General features: G+C 27.3%; 1 protein-coding gene across 10 annotated transcripts in view; it reads right to left on the reverse strand.

Moving 5' to 3' along the window:
* Nucleotides 1-4,389: 4,389 nt before the first annotated feature.
* Nucleotides 4,390-24,270, reverse strand: part of LOC106792140 — a 22,824-nt gene continuing 2,943 nt past the window's right edge. Inside the window, exons 1-15 of one of the 10 annotated variants that reach the window (XM_014758317.1) lie at nucleotides 20,255-21,014; nucleotides 19,919-20,005; nucleotides 17,117-17,984; nucleotides 11,520-11,670; nucleotides 11,014-11,227; nucleotides 10,460-10,555; nucleotides 9,891-10,128; nucleotides 9,351-9,649; nucleotides 7,567-9,238; nucleotides 7,182-7,468; nucleotides 7,013-7,121; nucleotides 6,604-6,946; nucleotides 6,215-6,455; nucleotides 5,247-6,130; nucleotides 4,390-4,719 (exon numbers count right to left, since the gene is read on the reverse strand). In XM_014758317.1, the coding sequence (XP_014613803.1) occupies nucleotides 4,548-4,719; nucleotides 5,247-6,130; nucleotides 6,215-6,455; nucleotides 6,604-6,946; nucleotides 7,013-7,121; nucleotides 7,182-7,468; nucleotides 7,567-9,238; nucleotides 9,351-9,649; nucleotides 9,891-10,128; nucleotides 10,460-10,555; nucleotides 11,014-11,227; nucleotides 11,520-11,670; nucleotides 17,117-17,381 (4,971 nt within the window). In that variant the 5' untranslated portion in view covers nucleotides 17,382-17,984; nucleotides 19,919-20,005; nucleotides 20,255-21,014 and the 3' untranslated portion in view covers nucleotides 4,390-4,547. Of the gene's footprint in view, nucleotides 4,756-5,246; nucleotides 6,131-6,214; nucleotides 6,456-6,603; nucleotides 6,947-7,012; nucleotides 7,122-7,181; nucleotides 7,469-7,566; nucleotides 9,239-9,350; nucleotides 9,650-9,890; nucleotides 10,129-10,459; nucleotides 10,556-11,013; nucleotides 11,228-11,519; nucleotides 11,671-13,974; nucleotides 14,126-17,116; nucleotides 17,985-19,918; nucleotides 21,016-24,103; nucleotides 24,150-24,270 lie in introns of those variants that run through there. The other 9 variants (XM_014758323.1, XM_014758316.1, XM_014758315.1 and 6 more) reach the window with 9 other exon arrangements.

Raw genomic sequence — 24,270 nt, forward strand, 5'->3', positions numbered from 1 at the left:
AAATAATAAACTGTGTATGTTTGTATATGTATATATAAATAAAATATCCATGTTTATAATATTACATATCTATTTAATATGCTCCCACCTGTAATCAATTTTTTTATTTCTTTCTAAATTAATAGAATAAAAATGTAGCTTTTTTTCAATTTTATTCAATATAGTTTTTAAAACACATAATGATAAATCAAAATTATAATTTTTAATTAATGTTATTAAAAGCTTACACATATATTATATACTATAATTTATATGAAAAAAGAGAAGAAGAAAAAAAAAAAACATGTATTATAAAAACATATAAGTGCTTATCAGATTAATTAATATTTTCATTTTTTTTTTTTTTTTTTGTTTTTTTTTCGTTTTATATACGATTTACAATTTCACATTCAGACACAAACACATTAATATGTTGGAATAAGTTTCATTTAAATCTTAAAATGTTGAGTTAAAATGTAGACTTATTAATTTCTTTTTGTACTGAAATATTTCTGATCAGGTCTTTATAACACGTAGTAGGTCTTATTATAACTTTAACATATTTTCATCTTGAAGACAGTTACATTCAGTGTGCGTAGGAACATTCTATTGCTATAAATCATATTATAATTCTATTGATAAATAAGTCATTATTTTTTATATTAGTAGCCTTAATTCGTTTACACATTATTAAATCTTATGTACAATAGGTCTACAGAAAACTGATTACAGAATACGCCCGTAGTATATTTTCTATTATATGTAATATTAATTTTAATATTATACAAGAGAGTTAAATATAAAAATTTCAATTGAATTATTTTATGAAAATAAAACTAATAAATCGCTCATGCGTGTGTGTGTATTTATGTATGTATGTATGTATCTATGCGTTAAAACAAATAATCTTTAATGAATAATAACAGAAGTACCTGGAAGCATTGTGTAATAATTCTGATTTAACATGATCTAGGGGGGAGGGGTCCCCTATTATATACATATTAATTTAAATTTATAATGAGAAAGTTTTTCTTGTAACGTCTAAACAGTAAATCATTAGACCAATGTTATGAATTTCTTACTATTTATTTTAATATAATTTTCGTTTATTAATAACAATGCAATATAAATATCCGTTGTATATTTTCTATACATTCATGTGTGTTATTCCATTGAATATTAAAAAATTATACAACGCCACATATTTATTTTTGTTGCATATTTGATCGTGAGTATTAATAAAAAATAGCGAAATTTTACATAAAATATACAAGAATTGTTTCAGATTAAAAATTTTATTTTCGATATATGTATACCGATATTGTTATATTGACTGGAATGCTTTTGAGGTACTGTTAAGAATCATGAACTAATGTTAAGACTATTTATAGAATTTAATACAATCATATATATATATATATATATATGATTGTATTAAATTCTATAAATAGTCTTAACATTAGTTCATGATTCTTAACAGTACCTCAAAAGCATTCCAGTCAATATAACAATATCGGTATACATATATCGAAAATAAAATTTTTAATCTGAAACAATTCTTGTATATTTTATGTAAAATTTCGCTATTTTTTATTAATACTCACGATCAAATATGCAACAAAAATAAATATGTGGCGTTGTATAATTTTTTAATATTCAATGGAATAACACACATGAATGTATAGAAAATATACAACGGATATTTATATTGCATTGTTATTAATAAACGAAAATTATATTAAAATAAATAGTAAGAAATTCATAACATTGGTCTAATGATTTACTGTTTAGACGTTACAAGAAAAACTTTCTCATTATAAATTTAAATTAATATGTATATAATAGGGGACCCCTCCCCCCTAGATCATGTTAAATCAGAATTATTACACAATGCTTCCAGGTACTTCTGTTATTATTCATTAAAGATTATTTGTTTTAACGCATAGATACATACATACATACATAAATACACACACACGCATGAGCGATTTATTAGTTTTATTTTCATAAAATAATTCAATTGAAATTTTTATATTTAACTCTCTTGTATAATATTAAAATTAATATTACATATAATAGAAAATATACTACGGGCGTATTCTGTAATCAGTTTTCTGTAGACCTATTGTACATAAGATTTAATAATGTGTAAACGAATTAAGGCTACTAATATAAAAAATAATGACTTATTTATCAATAGAATTATAATATGATTTATAGCAATAGAATGTTCCTACGCACACTGAATGTAACTGTCTTCAAGATGAAAATATGTTAAAGTTATAATAAGACCTACTACGTGTTATAAAGACCTGATCAGAAATATTTCAGTACAAAAAGAAATTAATAAGTCTACATTTTAACTCAACATTTTAAGATTTAAATGAAACTTATTCCAACATATTAATGTGTTTGTGTCTGAATGTGAAATTGTAAATCGTATATAAAACGAAAAAAAAACAAAAAAAAAAAAAAAAAATGAAAATATTAATTAATCTGATAAGCACTTATATGTTTTTATAATACATGTTTTTTTTTTTTCTTCTTCTCTTTTTTCATATAAATTATAGTATATAATATATGTGTAAGCTTTTAATAACATTAATTAAAAATTATAATTTTGATTTATCATTATGTGTTTTAAAAACTATATTGAATAAAATTGAAAAAAAGCTACATTTTTATTCTATTAATTTAGAAAGAAATAAAAAAATTGATTACAGGTGGGAGCATATTAAATAGATATGTAATATTATAAACATGGATATTTTATTTATATATACATATACAAACATACACAGTTTATTATTTAACGAATAATGCTGTTAAAATGGTATGAGGCAGATATGTTTCAAGCAAATTGTTTTATCTTTTTGTAAAATGTAAAGATACAGTATTCATAATTATTGTTTTATTAAACGAACGAAAAAATTTGTTTTCAACAAATTCTATTAGGACATATTTATTAATTTTTTTTTTTTTATAATACGATGACAAAAAAATACAAAACGTAACAATATTAAAAAAAAAAAAAAATGTTACATCATTTCTGCAAAAAAAAATGATAATTCCTTCGGTAGTGGAAATTTATTACACAATTATTTGTTATCTCTTGTTTTATCATATATTATCATTATTATCAATTGTTTTCTATATTTATATGATAATACTTATTAATATCTTTAAAATATGCTATTATAGGGAACGTTATCACTGCGCGAAGAAATGTACAGTGATATATATGTCATATATTATAATAGATTTTATTTGAATACATTGTATGCTTTCACATACTAAGAAATACATGAAGCAAGTAAAAAAATGTGATTATTGCGATTCAAAAGCGCACGACACGGTAATAATTTATATGCTAAATAAAACCAATAATATTTGATGATTTTTACGATGATTGGACGTGATTGAAATATTAAAATTACATAAAAAATCAAACGATGTATTTTGTTTTTTTTTTTCTTGTCTTGTTTTTGTTTCGAACATTCGCATCAATCAACTTATGCACCTATTTACTATGATCACAGTTACATTCATAATATTATATATATATATATAAGTTATTATATATGACCGTTGCGTTTTTATCATCATATTACTGTATATATGTACATTTTAGTTATAAATAGGTATATGTTCATTTAAATATATTGAGGTTTTAAAAGCTTATGACTAGCAGTACCTCTAATATTTTTTTTCTTTTTTTTTTTTATAGTCACGACCATAACCGTCAGGTATTATCTCATATAGTCATCATAAAGGAAAAAAAAGACATTTTTTTTTTTTTTTGATAGAAATAAAATTATATATCCTTTAATCTATTATAATGTAAAATTTTGCCTAATATTTTAAAAAATAACTTTTGTTAAATTTAGTTCCAAATATATTTCTGAAACGTTAAAATAAATATATATATATATATATATGACTTATAAATGACGGTCGTGCTTAATTGCATAAAAGCCAAAATAAGTGTGGGTAGCTATTATGCAATAAAAAAATTAGTTTTAATATGAACATATAATGATAATATATATATAATAATAGTATAATGATAAAACTAAGGGAGGTGTGGTATCAGGGGGATGATATGCAAACCCCAGTGAAGTTTAGATCGAAAATGGTGTGAGAGAAAAACAATAAAAAAAAAAAGCCGAGCGTATAAAGAATTAACAATGCCGACCGTCAATATATATATATATATATTGTAAATATGCGAAGAAGCTTTCTTCTCACTGGGGTCCCAGAAGGCTGCTGTGTTGCGTTGTTCGTCAATGATATTATGAGTGTTAAATATTATCTCACGAGTCTATACGAACGAAGCTTTAAACAATAGTGATTCTTTGCGAGCAACATCATCACTAAATAATAATTTCAAAAATCATTTTACTATGCCTTTTTCTTTAATTACACTGTACATACGAAACCGTTTAATTTATCTCTTTTTTCTTTCTTTCTTTCTTTCTTTCTTTCTTGCATTCCTTCAAAGCGAAGCACATCACTTTCACTTCTTAATCAACTTACTTAAGAATCTCTCATTAATATCAACAGACGGGCTAAGTCTGAATAGTATGCACACACATTCTTGGAACCAAACCTTTTCTATCACCTCTTTCACATAATAACCATTTATTATCAATTTCTAATATAACTTTCAATCTTTCACCTTCTGCAAATGAGAGATGCCCATTATTCGATGGTGCTCTATTTGTAAGTGTGCGAACGTCTCTGGAATCGAGATGGACGAAGCGTTATTTTACTAATCTAGGAAAAGAAAAAATATACAAAAGTAAGATAAAACTGAAAAATAACAAGCGATACGTAAATGATAAAAAAATAAATTGCAAATAAAATAAAATTATTATAAGTTGACGATACATTGATTATTAAAATAAGATCTTTATAGATATATTGTATTAATAAATTTGTGTGTGTGTGTGTGTGTGTGTATATGTATTTACTTTAACGAAAAATATTGCATTCTAATATAATAACGTGCTATATATATATATACTTTCGTCATAACATGCATCAAATTTAAATAGAAATGATAAACTATTATTCGTTTGTTTTTGAATTAAAATTTCATACAAATATAAACACCTATGCAAATTAATTCAATAATAAATGAAAACTTTCTAAATATAATAAGAGTAAAGTATAAAAAGAGACATTGCATGACAAAACATTAAATTAATATATAACATATACATAGATTAATTTCTAATAGATATATATAGATTAATTTCACCTACTTTAACGGTTGTTTCCTCGAAATATTATTTCGTGTTGCTGTATTTGGCCTTGGTAGAGAAGTGGAAGCAGCTCGCCTTTGAGGAGATACGAGATTCTTCTCTTTCGACATAACTCCATAAGATTTATAAGGTAAAGAGCTAGGTCGTGACAAATGAGTCCGCGATGTTCCAACTACGTCTTGATCAACACGACTGGTACGTCGTGTTTCTGGTATACCTTTCCCCCTTGTTTCTATTGGTTTCATTAATACTGTTTTGGTAGTTGACAATGCAACCGGTTTTTTCAAAGAAGGTATTCCAGTGATAGGAGACTTGACACTTTTTGCAGATCCTAATGTTACATTTGGCTGTTTAATTGGCGACGTTAAAAGTCGTGGTATTTTTGATTTTCCCAAATTCGCAGGTGTTCGCATAGGTGACAAGGGTGGTAACGTTGTCGGTGCACCTTGATTTTTTACAGTCTCTTCTTTACCAACCATCAATTCCCATTTTTCTTGTAATTTCCTAAACTTAGCTTCTCCTGTAATCGTATCTTCATCATCTATTTTAGAATCTGGAGTTAATACTTTAATAGGAATCGTTTGTTTTGCTGCACCTCTATTCAATGGAGAATGTTCAAGGCTATCGGTATAATCTTCGGAATCTTCCGATGCTAATTTTTCTAAACCATGCAATACTTTTGTTCCGATAGCATTGTTGAAACGTTTTTTAACAACACTTTCGTGATCAGTTTTATGTGTTATTCCAGATTTATCGTCATAATCATTATAAACAACGCAAGACCGTGGACGTATTTTTCTTGGACTTGATACAGTTCCACAATTATCCGTTTTTTCAAAATGATGATCCTTTTGATGCATATCAATATTCCTAAAATTTGTTCCCTGGAATAGGAATAATAAAATTGTTCATTACGAAAACAAAATAACAAATATAAAAAAAGAGATAAATATTTTATTTATACTTACATTTAAACTGTAATTGTTCATATTACCGAAACTATTATGCAATTGTCGATATTGGTATAAAAGATCAAGCTGAAATGGGCAAAATGCTAAAGGATGTAAAATATCTAATAAACTATCAACAACTTCTCGAATGTCAGTATTTCCTAATGCTCCGGTAAATAAACTATTACTGTTATAATGTTTTCGTAAAATCGATTCTCTTGTACATAAATATGCAAACCATGCATCCAAAGCTCGCAAACTAAAAAAGAAAAAGGAAAGATTACATAATACACATTTTTATTATTTTTCTTTAATGCATATAAAACATATGAGAGAATATAAATAAATAAGATATAAAACGGTAGAATTTTTTTTAAGAACATATTATAATTAATCTTAAAACTCACTTCAATAGACCAAATACAAATGCGTGAAATTTAAGCATTCCTTCGGTAATAATATCCTCGCCATTAATCTTTTGAACTAATTCATTCAATGTTTTTGTAAGTGGTCCTTGCTGAGCAGAAGCTTCAACAACTTGCCATACGCTGTTCGCTAGCGGACCAAAAGTAGATTGTAAATGTGGTTTTAAACCATCCGACATGATAGTATACAAAGCTGGGCACAGATTACTTAAACAAAGTTGTGCACATTCATTTTTATCGTTGTAATTTTGTCGGCCATTGGTAGGTTCAGCATTCCAATATATAAGTAATAAATCAACAGATTTGCTTACGGATAATATCATATCTGAAATAATATTTGAATATAATTAGATATATCGAAATTAAACAATTACGATTATTATTGGCATACTTCTTTTTTCTTCTAAATCCATTTTGTTCTCAGGATTTATTTCTTTATTTGTATCTTGAAAGCATTTATCTTTATTGTGCTCGTTCGTCGTAACGCTTATATTATTTGGCTGGAATTAAATAAAATATTATAAAATAATATAAAAAAAATCAAATATATAAATAATTACCTTTTCATTTGAATATCGTTTTCTTTCGTGTAAAGCAAAGCTAACGGTTTTTTTCTGCGATTCGGCCATATCAATATTTTTAACTACATCTTTGTTCATTCTAAGTGCTAAAAATTTTCTCACGTATGATCTCAATTTAACTTCGGGATCTTCATTGTCTCCTTCGCTACTTTCTGACGATAAACCACTACGTTTTAAAAATTCTTCTAATTGTTTTACATCATCCTCACTATTTTGAGAAATTTCATAATCTACATTTGTATTATTAATAGCTTCGTTCAGTCTCTCTAAAATCAAATTAACGTTTTATTTAAAATTTCAATAATTTTTAATTACTTTTTATCAACACATTCAAAAAGAAAAAAATACAGTAAAATAAATTTACCTTTACCTGTATTACATTTCTCCTCTGTTTCATCAACGTCTTTTTCCGAATCGATAATTCTCCCACGGCATAATAATTGCAAATCATTATTCATATAATACGGTTCTTGTAACGACATTCTTTTATTTGGTTCAGAACATTGATCTTCTACCTCTTCCACTCCTCCCATTTCAAACATACTGTATCTTTTACTTGTTGGTACTCTATTCTTTCTTAAGATACTTCTTGGTAAGGGAGGTCTTGGTGGTACTTTGCCATTGCAGCAATCAGCCTCTTTATCTCCATAAGGTAATGAAATGGACCGTTTAGGTAAATTAGGATAGACTTGTTTTGCTTGATTAACAGCCCTATGCATTTTTTTATCATTGCTCACTAAACTAGCTTCAGAACTAATGCTATCATAGCGATATAAGTATAATGGATTAGCTATATTATTAGAAAGTAGTTGCTGGTTTGTAGAGGAATCCGTTAAAATTGTAGATGAGCCTCGATACCCGGAAGATGGTTGTGTAGCAGTACTACTTGTTGAAGAAGTATTATTTGGTATAAGTTCACTTATCGGTCTTGTTTTATGTCGCACCGGAGGAGACAAACAAAACAATGGTTTCTTAGTTTGTTCATTGATATTGATATGCTCTGAAACTTCTGGCACATCGTGTAATATTTTTTTATATTCAGTAGGTAAAAGGAATGTTAACGACTCCCAATCCTTAACATGTGAAAAACCACGTTGTTTAAGTGCATCAATATCATTACAAGAGAATGGTCGGCTACATCTGTTTGAATGTTTCCAACCCGGTTTACTTTTGTCATAACATTGAGGCTTTAATGCAACGTTGTCCAATTTCGTATCTTTAATATTAAGAAATGAAAGATCTGGTAATGTATAATTAGGATATACAACATAAACAGGCCTTTTATTAACTATCGTTTCCCGTATAGAAGGGCTATCTTTTTCTGCAGGTACTTTGTAAATTATTGACGTTTGAACTTCGTTATCCTCTGTTTCAACCATTGCTTGAATTCCTGTTGTTTTAACTATCGTAGATTTATTTTCTGCTTGTAAAACTCGTAAATTTTTAGCACGGCTTTCCAAGTCATCCTGTGAAATTTCAAAATCTATTTGTTCTATATCACTGTCATGTACAAGTTCTGATTTAATTATGCTTTCCGACAATTCTTCGACCGAGGCAGATGAAATCATGTCATCCTTATTTTCCTTATTGCTTGGAAAATTGTTTGGAATGTCAGCAAATTTATCTTTTTGACTTTCTATTTCTTTGTTCGTATAACAATCGCTACGAACCCAATTTATAGAAAAATCTTTTTCAGGAAGCGGACGAGTACACGTATTATTTATATTTTGTCGCTGTATTTGTGTATTTGTATTTGTATTTGTATTTGTATTCGTAGTTGCACTATCACTAGCACTATTACTTGTAGGCCAACCATTATCACTTATAGAGTCAGATTGATCTAAAGTAAGACTCATTCCTTCGGCGCTCATACTTTTTTGTTTCATAAATAATTTTACTAGGCTTAGGTTTTGTAACTTTTTTCCAGAAGAAGTATTTCCACTACCATCGGAATTTTCTTCATTTACAGACCGACTCATTGCGGATCCTGAATTGTGTGATTGTAACGGATGGTTATTCGATTCGGCAGAATCGACCTGTAAAATAGTATATAATAATATAATTAAAAAAATAATTTAATCTGATTTAAATAACAATGTATATATATATATATATAAAAAAAAAAAGAATTATCTTCGTATTATTTACAGAAGAATTTAAATGAATATTAGCAGGTGATTCTTGAATTCGTGAAAGATCTGGTAGGCTTTGGCTTCTTTTATTTATAGATATAGTTGTGTTCCCTGTTCCATGTAAAAAGTTTGGAATAGTATTGTTATTACCCGATGGATGTCGAGTAATAACTTTATTCATGGAAGAATGTTTCAAATTACTCCAAGTAGTGTATATTTTAGAATCAGAACACACCATTGACGAATCTAATATATGTCTTCGTAAGCCCTTTTTTTTATAATAAGTTTCTGGTACCTCATACGTTTCTGGTTTTTCTGAAAAAAGCAATTTAATATTATCTTTTAATGTGAATGATTCATAAACTTTTAAAATCTCAGTATTATTGACGCCCTCTAGTGGATTAATTTTATTAAAAGTATATTTTGAAAGCACGTAATATATTTTAGATAATAAAATAAGTTGAAAAACGTAAGTGCGAACATCGAAAACTACCTACTACGTGCAATGTATTACTGCACTAACGAAAGGGTTAATATATAAATATTATTAATTTACCTTGATGTTCAAAATCTGGAGAACTATCAGAATACATTGTAATACTGGCTTCGAAAGCAATAGTATAATTATTTTTATTATTTGCTTGACAAGTTAACAGCATGTCTTCACAGTCCAATGAATCTACACTGTAACTACCTGCCGGCGGTAGCACAGGTGTTTCTTTTACAGGAGAGAATAGTAACGATGATTTACATATAGACATTGTATCGGTTGTTGAACAGGCAGATTCTTCTCCCTTTAAATAAAAATTACAAATAATTAAGAGATATGTGCATACAAATTATCTTGAATTTTTCTTGATATTCAATAAATTACTTTCATGCAATAAGTTCATTATCAAGATTATACTACTGTTACATATAATATATATGTATATATATATTATTTTTATTTGTTACTATCGTTTCATTCAACAGTTAACATTATTATATAATACAATGCATTACAAGTTAGAATATACATAAATCTGTCCTATATATTTTTCATGGGTTATAAATGGTATTGTAAATAATTGTTTCTAATAAAGTTTGAGAGAATTAATGGAAGTTGCACAGGTATCATCATACCTGGCTGCTGGTGTGAGGGCTGATTGAAGAACCAATGTCAAGTTTTTCCATGACGGAGCCAGATATACTGGCATAACGTTCCCTTTGATAGTTAAACTGTCATAATAATGGAAGATATTTAACATTTGATGTATACTAATTTTACTAGTTGATCAATGTATTGCGCATACTTTATGCACGTTACATTTATATTGTAATTTTTTGTAAATACTTTATCTGATGTTTCTGTTTGTTTAAGTATATTATATTAACTAAATGAACAAACGTATATTTAAGGAATATAAAAATTTGGTATATATAATAGTAAGAAATAATTATTGAAAATTGTTAATAATATATAAAATGTTGGATCATTAAAAACAATTTGTACTAAAAATCCTTTGAAATGCATGGTATTAATGATAAATAATAGAAATTCAAAATTAAGTATATATCAGATGTAATAATAACATAATAAAACTGATAAAGATTAAAATAAGTATGTGCAGTGTGTGCATATGTGAGATATTAATTAAATATTATAATAGTTATATTTATATATTAAATATATCAACCTCTGAATGTTGAACTGGATCAGTGCACATAACTGGTAATGCGGTAAGAAGAGTGTGGATGTCGGCACTACGAAAACTTTCCATATCAATTTCTGCTAAATTAGCATCCAAATTACGCGATAGGTCATCATAATAACCCACATCTTCCCGAGTATATGATGCAGAGAGTGATGATAGAACACTTGGGTGGACATGTAATCCTCCGTCTCTGTATCTAAAAAAAAAAAAGATTCAAAGTCAAAATGCCTTTTTAGATAATCGATATCAATAACAATATTTCATTTATTTATACAGGATGTCCTGTAACCGATGGTACACGTGAGTTGGAGGATGATTTTACATGAAAAACTAAATTCAAAATGTACAATCAATTACTAGGGTGTTACAAGTTTAGTCAAAAACACGTGTACTTAATAAAATCTTCAAAATTATGTAGAATCATCCTTAATTCTCTGGTATGATCAGCAAGAGGACACCATTCTGTATATACACCATAATCTTCTTACCCATAATCGGTACACCATTGATATTCCACATTGTCTTGTATAAAGTCAGAACCGATAAGATCCTGTTGCATAGAATCTGTTGCAGGATTGGAATTGCAATCCGATCCTGGTGTCTGTGGATCTTCCATGACTGCAGCTCCTTTGCCTGCACCTAAAACAATTTATAAATATTATAGTTATATTTTTCTTATATCTATGTGAGATAATTAAATCCCTTGTAATACTCATATATTGTTACATTATATAACTATATACATATATATTATATACTATATTAATATTATATTATATTATATAATATCATATTATTATATAATTATTTATATTAAAATGCTTTATAATTTTGTTTATCTAATTGTTGATACATACAAATAATGCATTGTTTCATTTAAATTAGTATTATTTCCATTATTGATTTTTGAATAATAAGTTGTGAATTTGTTTACAGTAATATTTACTCCACGTGATCTTAATAGTACTAGAAAAAAATTCCCCAAAAAAAAGGGGGATGCAATAATAAAGATTGTAGTTCGTTTTCAAAATTAATTGCAATTACGAGTTAATTGTGTAACGTGATAATTCGAAGAATGCGTGCACATACATATAAGGTAAGCACAAAACGTTATAAACTTTTAATTCGTATCAATCGTCATCGCGAAAGAATGTTCGAGATAAAAAAGGGAACTTAATTCTCTACTTAATCTTGATTAACAAAGATGATTAAAATAAAGCGTTTAACGTTGCTTAATAAAAACAATTAATACAAATAACGTAGTAGTAATCAAATGAAATAATTAATTCGAAATTGACATAGGAACCAAATAAATTTCATTTCTACAAATTAAAATAGATATGTCTAATAGATACATATATATATTCAGATTTGTTTACAATAAAATAGATTACTTTCTCAATGATCATATTATTTTCGAGAAATTCCGTGTAATATTATCGTTATTATTCTTAAAAGAATTGCGTTAGGGTGATTATTATCTAGTCACATTTGTTACGTACTGATCGAATCCGATCTGTCATTGGTGCATCAAATACTAACACAATTTTAATAGGTATATTTTATTGGTGTTGTGTTGTTGCTTTTAAGTGGTTAAGAAGAACGTTAATTATTCGTAGAAATAAATAAGGAACTCACCATGAAGATGTGTTTAATTTAATAACATGTTTGGAAAAGAAAGAAGAAGAAAAAAGAAAAAATAAGAAAAAAGAAGAAATCTTGACAAATGTTTTTTTATATATATATAAAAAAAAAAAGAAAACAAAAATGTTTTTCTTTCGCAATAATACACTTCTTTCTGCGTTAACAACGATCGGATTACAATGCGTCGATTCTCCTTACATGGTTATCGTTCGATCGATTTCTCGTACGCTTAACGACAAAGATGAACGACATATCTTTTTAAGGTCACGATCGGAATGATCACACTCCTTTCCTGCTCCGATTCTACAATACCAACGACGAAACACTGATAAGAAGAACGTCTCTTATTTTTCTCCTCCTTCCCGCCATCACAGTATTCCGTTGCGATAATATGGGTATGGCAGTACCTGACGTCACCACGTGCTTCGCCAATCATCGGGCAGAACGAATAAATGAACGTTTCGCGCGCCAATTTTAAAAATATTTGAATTCGAATGTTGTTTTTTTTGTTATTTTCCAACGAGAGCCAGTACTTTTAACATTTAACGCATTGGAAAAAAACGTATACGTAAAGTACTCCTCGTAATGTTACTTTTTTTTATGTAATTTTTTTAATTTACGTATTTTTTGTTATAAAATTTTGTTTTTTAAATAATAGAGTAGAGAACACGCGAAGAGACGTTTATTATAACGCGTTTACGCGTGGGAAATGTGAAATTTTCGTTTAACAAAATAGAAACTTTCCGTATGTGTTATATTATTTTGTATTCATTGTATATAAATATTTGTCACAATGTATTTGTCATGGCTTAGTAAGAACTTAAAGAAGTCAAAATATGCGCCATTCGTAAGCCGGAAATATCAATCCTTATTTGTGACATCAACTCTCTCAAGCAGTTAACTATCTTTAGCTATCCTACGTATTCCGATCTAATAATTAATAATCAATAATTATAATTTTATTCTATATCATATATATAAATATAATTAATTTTTATATAATTAAATAATAAACAAATAATGTAATTTCATTATTTCTATCAATGAAATTTTAATAAGTAACAATAGATATAATATAATGTTTCAAATATTACCATCACGATGATTAAATTATTTAATAAACAATAAAAAACAAAGAAAAAAAGTAATATTTAACATAGCATAATTTGCACGATATTTATGGACAACACAAATTAATTATTAATATTCTTTGATTGGAGAGAACAAAATTTAGAAGATAATAAATAAAATAATTTCGGGTGGGGGGGGGGAGGTTTTCTAGAGGACAAATAATAATACCTGAAGGAATTGTAATCCATATCATGCCGTGGCCGCGGCTATTTAGTTTTGCGTCTAGTATTTACACGCGATAAATGCTAACCGAAAACACCCATTTTCTTTGACCATATGGTGACGAGCTGCCTGTCACTTACACACTACTGTTAGAAAATTCATTTAAACTGCGCCTATGGTGGAGCATGATCGCTCATGCGGCGCATGTGCGTTGTAGAATTGAATGTAAAGGGTGAGCAAATGGAAGTCGGATACAATCGAATGTATATATATATATACATACATACATATATACATATATATTTATGTATGTTGTTCTCTCGGCTTTAAAGACTTAAGTGGTTTCGCTCGATCGAAGCTTTGATTCTTTATCCAATGATCAGAGAACGTCATTATTACGCATGAATCCTATATGCACATTCGTTTCACATAGATATCATCGTATTTTATTTTTATCTCTTATAGATAATAATTTATTAACTATGACAAGACAAATAACTAGAACGCTTATTTGTTTTAAATACATTTTTATCTCTCACACGCGTGTCAGGATTTTTGTAAAAAAAATTTTCTAACTTCGTCTTGTTGTTATTCCTTCAATTTTTTAAACAAACGATCATTGATTCATCAATTTTCTAATATTATCCGAAAATTATTTATTGTTTTTTATTTTATAATTTTGTTATACAATTATTCCCTATACGTAATTGGAATATCTTGAAATATTTTCATTTATAATTTGTACGATATTTAACGTCATATTTATAACACGAATGAGAAATGAATAATATGTATAATTAGCATAATATGACTAAGTATCTCAGATGTTTTTACACTTTGCGGTAAAGTGTGTGGGATACACTTGTTATTTATTATTCAATTGATCCATACAAAAGGTAAAACGGTATCATCTCGGTGATTAATTTCATCGTTTTAATAACAAATTAAATATGTTTTTCGAACGATCGTATTATGGGAGGAGAAGGGAGGGAGGAACCTTGGCCTTTTTTTTTTTCTTTCCTTGTTCTTTTTTTCTTTTCATTATTCAGCATGTGATGTATTGTAGTTCGAATAATACGACCTACGCTTTTGGCGCGTTGGCACGTGCTAAGAATATTAATTCGAATCGATTAAAATACACATCATCATGCAATTCAATTATATTTTTATGATTAATTTTACGACGCAATGATAAAATATGTTTTTTGTAAGTATAGTTAAAACAAAGTACAAAATAAAATAGTAACTTAAATTTCCTCGTGAACAGTGGTGTCGAGGCGGGGTAGGTGGGTGGGGTGTGGGGGGTTGTAAGGATAATTTTAGCGTCAAGCAAAATGTCGGAAATAAGTTGCCGAGAGCAGCCAAATTTCAACGACTCGTTGCAAAATAAAATTAAATGCAACGTTGAAACACGATACAAGAATTTAACATTAATTTAATCAAACATAGTTTTTAATTTGTACTCAATATTAATATTATTCTATTAAGAAAAAATATAAATACGGTTATTGATTTTTTTTATTATATAAATAAAGATGGAAAAAAAAAAGTAGAAGAAGAAGAAGAAGCAGCAGCATTCTTTTGACCGTCCTTCGAAAAAATCTAAGGGGTGATTTTTTTTTTTTTAAAGGGGAAAAACATTCTTCTTCTTTTTTTTCTTTTTCTTTTTTTTTTTTTTCGAATGCAAGACGAAAAATAGTAATAACTCTCTATTAATAGAAAAAGAAACCATATGTGAGAGAAGCTCGTTATATATACAAGGTCCTATCATATCTACACACACACACACACAAAGAAAAAAAAACGAAAGAGAGAAAGAGAGAAAGTGAGAAACGCATATATGTGTGTGTGTGTGCATGTGGAGGTATTTGAACTGTTGAAAAAAGATCAGCTAGAATTTCCCCATATGTTTTCTCTCTTTCTCTCTCTTTGGGTATTTGAGGAGATTACAGAGAGACAGTTATACTTTAAATCATTTGAAGATGAGCTAGCGTTGAAATGGTTTGATTCCAACCCCTATTCGAGATTATACAAATACAAATATTTATTTTATAAATATTATTTTGTGTTAGTAGTCGTGTGTGACGATCGTCTAGACATTTTATTTAAATGGATATATGTTAATCTTAGATATAAATATACAATTTGTAAAAATTACTAATTTTTAAAGAAGAATCCTGACGAAAAAAAAAAAGTTATGCATATGATTTGTTTGATCGAATTGAAATATATTCAAAAGAAAAAATATTTCTTCTTTTGGCACGTGCAAAGAAAACAAATTTTTGTGTATATAACATTTTTAAATATTAAATTTCAAATACAATATATTTATATATATATTTATTCTTACGTTTAAATGAAGAAATAGAATAAGTATGATTCACTTTTGATCGTACGAAATATTCAAAAGAAAAAGTATTTCTTCTTTTGGTACGTGTAAAGAGAACAAATTTTTGTGTATGCAACATATTTGTTAAATATTAAATTTCAAATACAGTATAAATATATATATATATATTTGTTCTTACGTTTAAATGAAGAAATAGAATAAGTATGATTCACTTTTGATCGTACGAAATATTCGAAAGAAAAAGTATTTCTTCTTTTGGCACGTGTAAAGAGAACAAATTTTTGTGTATGCAACATATTTGTTAAATATTAAATTTCAAATACAATATATATTTGTTCTTACGTGTAAATGAAGAAATAGAATAAGTATGATTCACTTTTGATCATACGAAATATATATATTTAAAAGAAAAAGTATTTTCTTCTATGGGGTCACGAGTAAGAAAATAAATTCTATATCTAATATATTTGAATAAGAAATTAATAACAAATTTGTTAACACTAAACCTACCAAATATTTTTATCGTAATTGGTCAAACGAGATCCTCTTTAAAAAACAAAAAATCACATATATATTATTTTAAAATAAGATTTTAGCCAATTGAATAGTAAATAATATATTTTCTTAATATTTATAAACGAATAATGTGTATATATATATGTGTGTATACTTTTATACGTTTTTCTGTTACCCTTATTATTTTAAAAATTACAGAACACGTGTTCATTCGATCTCACGTACGTGTGGTAGATTTAATATTAATTAATGAAAAATATGAAAAAATCTATTTGTTCTTACATTGTCTTTGAAGAAAATACATGCATTTATCGCATGGTATTCGATAATAATTCCAATCTTGTCGTAAACGAGAAGACTTGGAAGATGGTGATTGTTCATGTTGCTGTTGCTGTTGCTGTTGTTGTTGCTGTTGTAACAATTGTAAAGGTGGTGGTTTTTTTCTTTGTCGTTGTTTTTGTCGGGATGGTTGTAATGTTGGACTCGTACGACCAGCAGAAAATTCTGCTATCTTCATGATGACGCACAACAAAAGCACTATCATCATTTGTTAATCTTTGCGGTTTTAGTTGTTCGTTCGTTCGTTCGTTCGTTTTAATGCTGCTTTTACAGCATAGCAGCACGACACTTTTCTTCTCACTAAAGTGTATATAATATCACATCACATCGGATTACACACACCCACCCACCCACACCCATCCACACAAACACACATAGAAGATACTCGTTAAAGTTACTTACTCCCTTTTTCTTTTATGTTTTTTTTTTCAAACCACCACTCGCTAAATTCACGTACATCAAAGTGTACCACCACCAACCCCAAAAAGCGTATTTTCAAATATATCCGTTTTTTTTTTTTTTATGTATGTATATTCGGTACTTTTGTCTCTATATCATATTTTTATTTTGTAGTTCTTCTCTTTGACTTTTTACATTTTGTTCACGACACAAGACGAAATGTACGAGTTCAAAAGCACAATTCTTTTAACATTATTACACTTTATATTCTTCTACACTTTTCTTTTTTTTTGTTTTAGTTTTTAACACTACTGTCCTTTCTATTTAATGGAATAGAATGAAAAAAAAAAGAAAGAAAGAAAAAAAAGGATGTTAAATTAAATCGTAGTAGTTATTCTATTCTCGTTGGTCTCTGTATAATAATAAAATTGTTGGTTGTATTATTTATATACGGTATATATATATATATATGATTGATAAATTATTGATTTATTAATCAAATCTTTTAGGCTTGCTTTCTCGTTCGATTATACTTATTGTTTAATTGTCTGTTGTGGGTTTGTCTATCGCGTGGGATTAAATACTAAACCTTGTGTTTTACGAAAACTATTTCCTGTTGAAGACAATTGAAATTATTTTGAAATCTTTCCGCTTTTTTTTTTTTATTTTGTTTCATTACCAGTGTGAATAATATTTTTTTTATTGACTAACGTGAGTAAATAATAAACAAATCATCGATATTCTATTGCACATTCTTATTATTATTATTATTATTAGTATTATTATTTTTAATCTACAGTATTTAAATATTAAACAATTTTTTAATATAAAATTGTAATAAATAATTGTCACGATTCGTTGAATTTAATATGTCTAATGTTTAATGTATATTAGTCATTTATTTATTTAAAAAAACATGAATAATTTTACGATAGAACGTTGTTATTAATAATTCACGTAATTCTTTGTTAGATAATAGTTAAATGTATATGCAATATGGAACGTGACCTTCATTGTCAATAACGATATGATTTATGATACGTCGTAGAACTGTTCTCTTATCTGTGTTACATCGTTTTAAATAATTTTTAGAAAAAAAAAAAAAAAAAAAAAAACAAAAAAGCTACATAAGAAAAAACAATTAAAGAAAACACAATTGATATTATAATAATTATAAAAAAAAAAAATTTATATATATAATTACGAGAAAGAGCAAAAATTAATAATTATTAATGGAATGAAAAGAAGAAAAAAAAAACTATGATTGAATTGAAATATTATTTTTTTTTTTTATCTGTATGAATAAGCTTCGACGAAAATAATCGTGATGATAAGGTGAAACGTAATGATATCGTATCGTTCAAAAATTTTACTCCTTATAATCGTAAATTGAATTGAATGACATTTTTTTTTTTATGCGAATATTGATTATTATTTACGATTTAAAAAAAAAATAAAAATAGTCATAATAATAATAATAATAATAATAATATTAAATAAGAATGCAATAATATTTTCGTATAAGTGTATCCATTTTGGAAATTGGTTATACATATATGTATTATAGTAATTGTCAAGTATAGTTATTGCTACGGTCGATACGTTTAAACGTTTAAATTACAACAAGTGGTCAGACAATTGTTTCGAGTTAATCGAACGTTCGAGTATAATAACAAGAGAGAGGGGTTTCTACGTAACTATAGATCGTATTAAATTTGTATTTTATTTTTTACGACAAATTAATTTAATATATTGTTAAAACATCAAACAAATTTTTATTAATCATTTACCCGTATATAGAATACAAAAAATATTTTCTATTCAGTTTTTTCTTTTTATTAACTTAAAAAGAAAAAATATTTTCTTGTTTTTGTTTTTCAGGAGGAAAATTTTAATAATTATTAATTGTTATTCTATCAATGTTTAATTAATTCCATATAAAAGATAAAATATTTATTTATTTATTAGGGTAGAACACCGATGAAAAAATAATTCGGTTTAATCGAAAAAAAAAAAAAAGAAATGTCTCTTTATAATGTTTCTTCAATTTTTTAAATTCACATTATTTTCAATTCCAACTCTCTCTCTCTCTCTCTCTTTCTGTAATTAATAATTTCTATAATTAAGTTAAAAAGGTCAAGAATTAATTTCGATATTTCATGAATCACGAATTAATTTCACAATAACAACTTCATTGTGTTAAAAAAAAAAAAAAAAAGATAAAATATAGACGAAGAGCATCGAAATGATTTTCACCATATAATAATGGATGAAAATTTCAATGGCCTAGAATTTTAGATTGTGATAAAAAAACAAAAACACGAAGAAATAACACATCTGGTAAACCTAAAAATTCCAGAATTCCTCCCCCGTTCCCCTCCCCAGACTATGAATCTCAAAGAAAACTGTTTCCACGGAACGTTTATCGAACTTCTGTAAAAAAAAAAAAGCCGATTTATGGGGTTTTTTTCCAGACTAGGAGAATACCGAACGATTTGATTTTAAACGACGTTTTCCTCGTCCATTAAACAAAATTCTTCTATCCGTTTTTTTAATGTGTGGGTGTAACCGGCGTATCCGTCACACTGCAGTAAGTCGTCTTTGTTTTATGCACTAAACCTGCACTAAACGAGCACTAAACGAGCACTAAAAATGCACTAACATGCACGTATTAATACACACCAACGACGAGGAAACTGACGCATAGATTTTACACGCAGCTAGCAAACACCCAAACGGGTATTTAAACATATGTATATATATAACAAAAAAAAAGAATACACACAAACACAAACACGTATACACAGTTTTATACGGAAGTAACAAGTATATAATTAAAAATGTATATACGAAAAGCTTCCACACACACAGAACAATATATTATTATTATTATTTATAAATCCATAGGACTAAATTGTTTACACCAATGATATAAATAAGATATCACAAGATATGCAATATTAATAAAAAAAAACACACTTTTTATTAAACAATTATTCTTATGAAATATAAATATGAAATGTTATTCGATTAAAGTTTCAAGTAATTCACTTTGAATGCATACGTGCATTACTTAAAGGGATTCCCTTATTTGTTGTTATTAAACAGAGAGGAAATTACACTTCTCATTCTCTCTCTCTCTTTCTCTTTTTCAGTACACTAGCGTTTCCTCAAACTTTCTTTCTTTATTTCTTTTATTTCTTTTATTTCTCTTTCTCTTTAGGCACAAGTTTCGTGTGTTATTTCGGTGAAAATCGTCTTCTGGACCCAGGGGTCTGACTCAGACTGCCCTAATGGCGTTTGTCCTGCGCGGGAGAGTTCTTGCACACGGCACGACACGACGCGGAGGTTTAATCTCTATTAATAAATACTTGGGTTTGTCTGCTACAGCTACTGCTGCTGCTACTGCTACTGCTGCTGCTGCTGGTTGCTGGTCCCTATAGCCGGAATAGTGTGACACAGAACAAGACTCTAACTGAGAAAGATAGATAAAAGAGTCATAGAGAGAGAGAGAGAGAGAGATAGGGGGGGGGATTAATCTGTAAAACTTAAATGCATTTAGAGTTGTACTATTAAGGATTCAATTATTTGTTAATACTGTGAAAGATCTTGAAATTGAATATAAACAAAGAGTATATATACAAATTTCATCCAATTGTTAAAAAGTTTGATTCATATGGGGGTACGTTTGGGTATRTAAATTCGAAATATTATATAATAAATTCAAATTATTTCTGTCTTTCATTGAAGTATTTGAWASGTGTTGATATATCAACACATACACACTATGTGAATTGTCAAAAAGTTTGATTCATATAGGGTACGTTTGAGTGTGTAAATTCGAAATATTATATAATGTATAAAAATAAATTCAAATTATTTCTATCTTTCATTGAAGTATTTGATACGTGTTGATATATTCATTATGTGAATTGTTAAAAAGTTTGATTCATTTGGGGTACGTTTGAGCATGTAAATTCGAAATATTATATAATAAATTCAAATTATTTCTATCTTTCAACGAAATATTTGATACGTGTTGACATATCCATTATGTGAATCTTAACATTATTACATTGTTTAATTAATAATTATCATGACCAATCTGTTTTGTGTATTGTAATATAGTAATATTTATTGATAATCAAATAAGATTCAACAGAAGGGTTAACTGTGAGTACGTAGGTATAATAAAAAGTAGGTAATTAGGGGAAAAGGTAACTCTCCTTAATTTAAAGAGGATGCGTAGAACCAATTGCATTTAGAGTATACTATCGACTATCCAATCATTTTAGAATATCTTACAGTGAAAAACCGAAATTGGATAATATCAAGATTCACATAATTGTTTAATGTACAGACGAATTATTAATGTATAAAAATAAACTTTTAATATATTTAATCTTTCATTGACATTTCAGCACATGAATCTTGACATTATCCAATATAATTAATACACCATAACCACTTGTTTTATCAATTTACATTATACAAGCTTATATATATATAAAGCTTTGTTATAATGTAAATGTTATATTGTAAATAAAAAATGTTATATTGTAAAATAGTAATATTAATGTATTAATTTCATGTATTAATTCATGTACAATTCACGTGAGAATCAAGTAAGATTGAACGAGAAAGGGTACTGTGAATACGCAGGCATAGTAAGAAGTGGGGGATAAGGTACTCCACTCGTCCCTTTAAAGAGGGATGAACATGCTAGGGGAGAATCATAGTACAAGCCCTTTTATTTTCCTTCTTTTTTTTTGGGGGAGGGTAGCGTTAGTCACGCGGATATAACGATGACGTAGTTCTTAATGGAAATCGAAAGTCGACGTTACTGTTTGGATACTGCAATGCTGTAAATTGTACAACTTTGCTATTTCTTCGAAAAGTTTTGGTAAATATTTTTTATACTAGAAGTGTATAGATTTTCATAATTTTTATATTAAATTAAAGTACACTCTTTTGCCTACGCGTAGAATACTTTGCCGAGTTATAAATTTATCTGCAAAGGTTCATAAAATGTCAGAGAATGCAATGCCGTAAATTGTGCATTTTTGCAATTTCTTTGAAAAGTTTTGCTTTATATTTTTCATACTAAAAGTGAATAGATTTTTATGAAACTTATATTAAATTAAAGTACATTCTTTTATCTACAAGTTGAATACAAATTTGAGTTATAAATCAATCTGCAAAGGTACATAAAATGGCAAAGAATGCGAGGCTGCAAATTTCTTTTATTTTGATTTTTTTTTAATTTTTAATATTGTGATCACGATCCTAAACGAGATCGAGATTAATGGCGGTGTGTCTCAAATAAAAGTCCTATATGATATTATTAATTTTGTTTACTCATCATATCGAATCCAATGCGCAAATTAAAATATTCTATTAAACGTTGTAAATAATTCAATGAATTATATCTCTCGTCCAAGAATAAAATTATTAATAAATATGTTTATAACAGGAATATTGCTACAGTATAAAGAATTAGAACTTTATTTTGATCAAATTGAACGTTTCGTCCCTTTATTGGGACTTCTTTAACAATTAAAAATTTATTTATTTATTTTGTAAATAATAATGCACATAGTGTGCGTGATATTTGTATGTTTACAGAAATCGTTTGAAGCATAATATGTAAATGCAAATGCAGATTCGCGAGTTGTTATATAAGTGTACAACGACCTTAACACTTATTGATTTTCACCATACAGGTTCTTTGCTATACACACACTAGCCGAGGACAAAACTAGTTCGTTAACTAAAGAAACGATGAGAGATTTCTTCTTTTTCTTTTTTTTTTTTTCTTAGTTCATTTATTAAGTTTCATTTTTTATACTTTTCGTCTCGCGTCAAAAATGGAAACATCCCCCCACCCTGCCAAAAAGAAAAAAAAACGTAGGAATATATAAATTTATTTTATTACAATAGATTAAAAATAATATTACGCTTATAAATATATATATACGAGAAATAATAATTAATAAAATTATTTAAAATAAATATGGAAAAAAATGTGCGTGTTTATTTCTATATATGAGAAACAAAAAGGATACTTATAGTTATATTATCGCGAATGAATTGTGTGTCGCGTTTATCGATTCGATTTACGATAATAACTTGGGGAAAAAAAAAATTAAAAAAATAAATAAATAAATAGAAAAATAATGTTCCCAATTGTAAAAGTAATCAATCGTACGAATGCATTCTGGCCATTGTAATGACCCTGTTTAGAATAAGAAGAATACCGTCGATGGATAAAGATATATTTGTATGTATCGATTTCCAATACTGTTGCACCTATATTAAGGGAGAAAGAACCATCGTTACGAATAGGAATGATTAAAACTTCGTTTGATTTCTTGTTGTTTGCTTTTTATTTCTTTTTTTTTTATATGGACTCGCGTCGGAAATATATAACAATCATTCATATATATATGTATATATATACGTTTCTTACCATAGAATAATATTTGAATAATTTAATAAGAATAATATTATTTTGTGTACACACACACTTACCAATACGTAAGTCTCCGTTGCTATGGACAATATCCGTTGTCAGAGCCTATAAAAAAAATCAAATTATTATCTAACGAATTAATATGTATTTGTGAGAATTATTTATACACATATATATAAATATATATAAAAAATATATATATATAAATATATTTATATATATAAAT

The sequence above is a fragment of the Polistes canadensis genome, unplaced genomic scaffold, assembly GCF_001313835.1.
Source record: "Polistes canadensis isolate GaletaPanama2010 unplaced genomic scaffold, ASM131383v1 scaffold_383, whole genome shotgun sequence".
Taxonomy (NCBI): Eukaryota; Metazoa; Arthropoda; class Insecta; order Hymenoptera; family Vespidae; genus Polistes; species Polistes canadensis.